The 2,295-nt window shown below is 39.8% G+C and overlaps 1 protein-coding gene across 1 annotated transcript; it reads right to left on the bottom strand.

Moving 5' to 3' along the window:
* Positions 1-753: 753 nt before the first annotated feature.
* LOC125881488 (uncharacterized) lies at positions 754-1,320 on the bottom strand. The gene is made up of 2 exons (XM_049564565.1): positions 1,231-1,320; positions 754-1,038 (listed from the first exon to the last, which is right to left on the bottom strand). The coding sequence occupies exons 1-2, from the start codon at positions 1,318-1,320 to the stop codon at positions 754-756; spliced, it is 375 nt and encodes a 124-aa protein (XP_049420522.1).
* Positions 1,321-2,295: the final 975 nt, after the last annotated feature.

The raw sequence follows: 2,295 nt of genomic DNA, 5'->3' as shown, positions 1-2,295 counted from the left end.
AGAAAACTGGAGAAGGTCCACTCTTCTCCACACAGGGGAGCCATAAAACAGTGAGATGGTTGATATCAGTGTATTCATATAAAGCAGTTACACTGAAGAGGCTCATAAAACATTTCCACTGTGAACGTCTGACTCTTGCACAGTTACAGTAAGATATATAATTCTAATTATATATTTGATAAACAAACAGCTTCTGTTAGTCCTTCCTTATATGGTTGGTACAGATGTTGGTTCAACTGACTGCAACAACATTTTCCATGATACATGATTTCATCAGATACATGTATTTTTTGCACTGTCTAAAGTGCAGACAGCAGGAACTGAACTTCTGACCTTCTTTTCTTCTGTTTTTATTTTATTAAAATGTTTTTAAATTCTATTTTGTATTAAGGAGCTAAGATTAAGAGTGATATTTAAGCATAAAGCTACTAGTTGTGTTTCAGTGAAGTGCAGTCATGTTTTTTGACTTCCGACATGTTTTACTTCTTTATTCCTCTTCTACTTCCCCTTTTTCTTCCCCAACAACTTCTAGTACTCCTACTGACGATATTAGAACTGTTATAGATAACTATGAAGTCATAACCCAGTGAGTACAAAGAGAAGAGAAACACAATCATACATTTTAAAAATGTGCTTTTATCTGATTCCAGATTACATGGCAAGCAGGTTTACTGTAAAATTGCTGACATCCAAAGACGACTTTCACTTGCAAAGCATTCAATATTTAAAAACTTTGACATATCATGATTTACATCATTTTGTGCCTTTGGAGTTAGCAGAGCTCCAGACTTCTTTAGATTCCCTAAGCAACACCAGTTGGCCGTCGTCAGTCAGTTGAACGTGGCAGTTGCACTCACACTTGCTGCCAAACCTGCCTTGTCCAACAAAATATGTGTTTGTATGCCACCTGGGAGTGTCATCCTGGTTGTACATGACCAGGTTGCTGTCAGCCTGCATGGACAGGCGGACAACATCTGATCCTGCAGTGTCTGATTCCCACACAGTCTTCCAGCCACAGATGACAAAGTTACCATCCTCCTGCAGGCAGAAAGGGGAGACATCGGGCAGTTATTAGAATGTGCATTTCCAAAAAGGAAATATACACATAAACAACACACTCTCTTAGAAAATAGGAATAATCGCTTTCTTTCATATTTGATTTTAGAAAGGTTGGTAAATAATGTTTGATTTTTATGAACTTCCGGACTGCAAAAAATCTGGTTCCCTCACCTTTAAGATAGCCTTCCACTCCCCGTTGTTGGACATCAGGTATTCACCCTTACGGAGGTGTTCATTTTTGAACAGCTGGTTCTTACTCATGATTTTGAAACAAACAATCAAAAAAGTAATGTTTTATCTGGCTAAGACACTGCAAATGCATTATCACCACATTTTTGAGCTGATATCACTGTCTGAGTTATCTGATGTTGTAAACGAGCTCCGATCCACAAATTGTCCAGCAGACAGCATCCCCTCCAGCCTTTTCAAGAAGGTTTTTAACTCCACTGGTTCTTTTGTCTTAATGTTGGTCCATGCTTGTTTTGTTTCAGGGTGTTTTCCAGCTCCGCTGAAGCGAGCTATAGTGCAGCCGCTTCTCAAAAAACCTAATCTTGACTCCTCTGTCCTTTCCAATTTTCGGCCTATTTCTATATTGTCATTTCTATCAAAAGTGCTGGAGAAGGTAATGGCTAATCAGCTGTTAGCTTATCTTGAGAAAAATGATATTTTTGAGAAGTTTCAGTCTGGCTTCAGGCCCCGCCATAGCACTGAATCAGCCCTTCTAAGGGTTTTTAATGATATCATTTTAACTGTAGATTCAGGATGTGCTGCTGTCTTGGTGACCTTAGATCTGACTGCAGCATTTGATACTGTTGATCACAGGACCCTGTTGTCACGTCTACATCAGTATGTGGGGATCAGGGGGTTGGCCCTCATGCTGCTTCAGTCCTATTTGGCTGACAGGACTTTCTCTGTAATGTTGGGTAATTTCTCCTCTAGCATGGCTCCTCTAACTTGTGGGGTGCCTCAGGGGTCTATTTTGGGACCGTTGTTGTTTACTTTGTATATGCGTCCTCTTGGGTCCTCTTGTTATGCAGACGATGTACAGATCTATCTCCCTCTAAAAATGAACTGTGAGCACTCGCTGAATCCCTTATTAGCCTGTCTGACTGACATAAAGCTTTGGATGAGCAAAAGCCACCTTAATTTGAATGATACGAAAACTGAGGTTATTGTCTTTGGATATGCAGAATGTTCTCCTTACTCTTTTCATAATTTGAACACCCTCACCACAAA

The sequence above is a fragment of the Epinephelus fuscoguttatus genome, linkage group LG21 (assembly GCF_011397635.1).
Source record: "Epinephelus fuscoguttatus linkage group LG21, E.fuscoguttatus.final_Chr_v1".
Lineage (NCBI taxonomy): Eukaryota > Metazoa > Chordata > Actinopteri > Perciformes > Serranidae > Epinephelus > Epinephelus fuscoguttatus.
The sequence above is the reverse complement of the archived record's forward strand: the minus strand, read 5'-3'. Positions and strand labels throughout refer to the sequence as shown.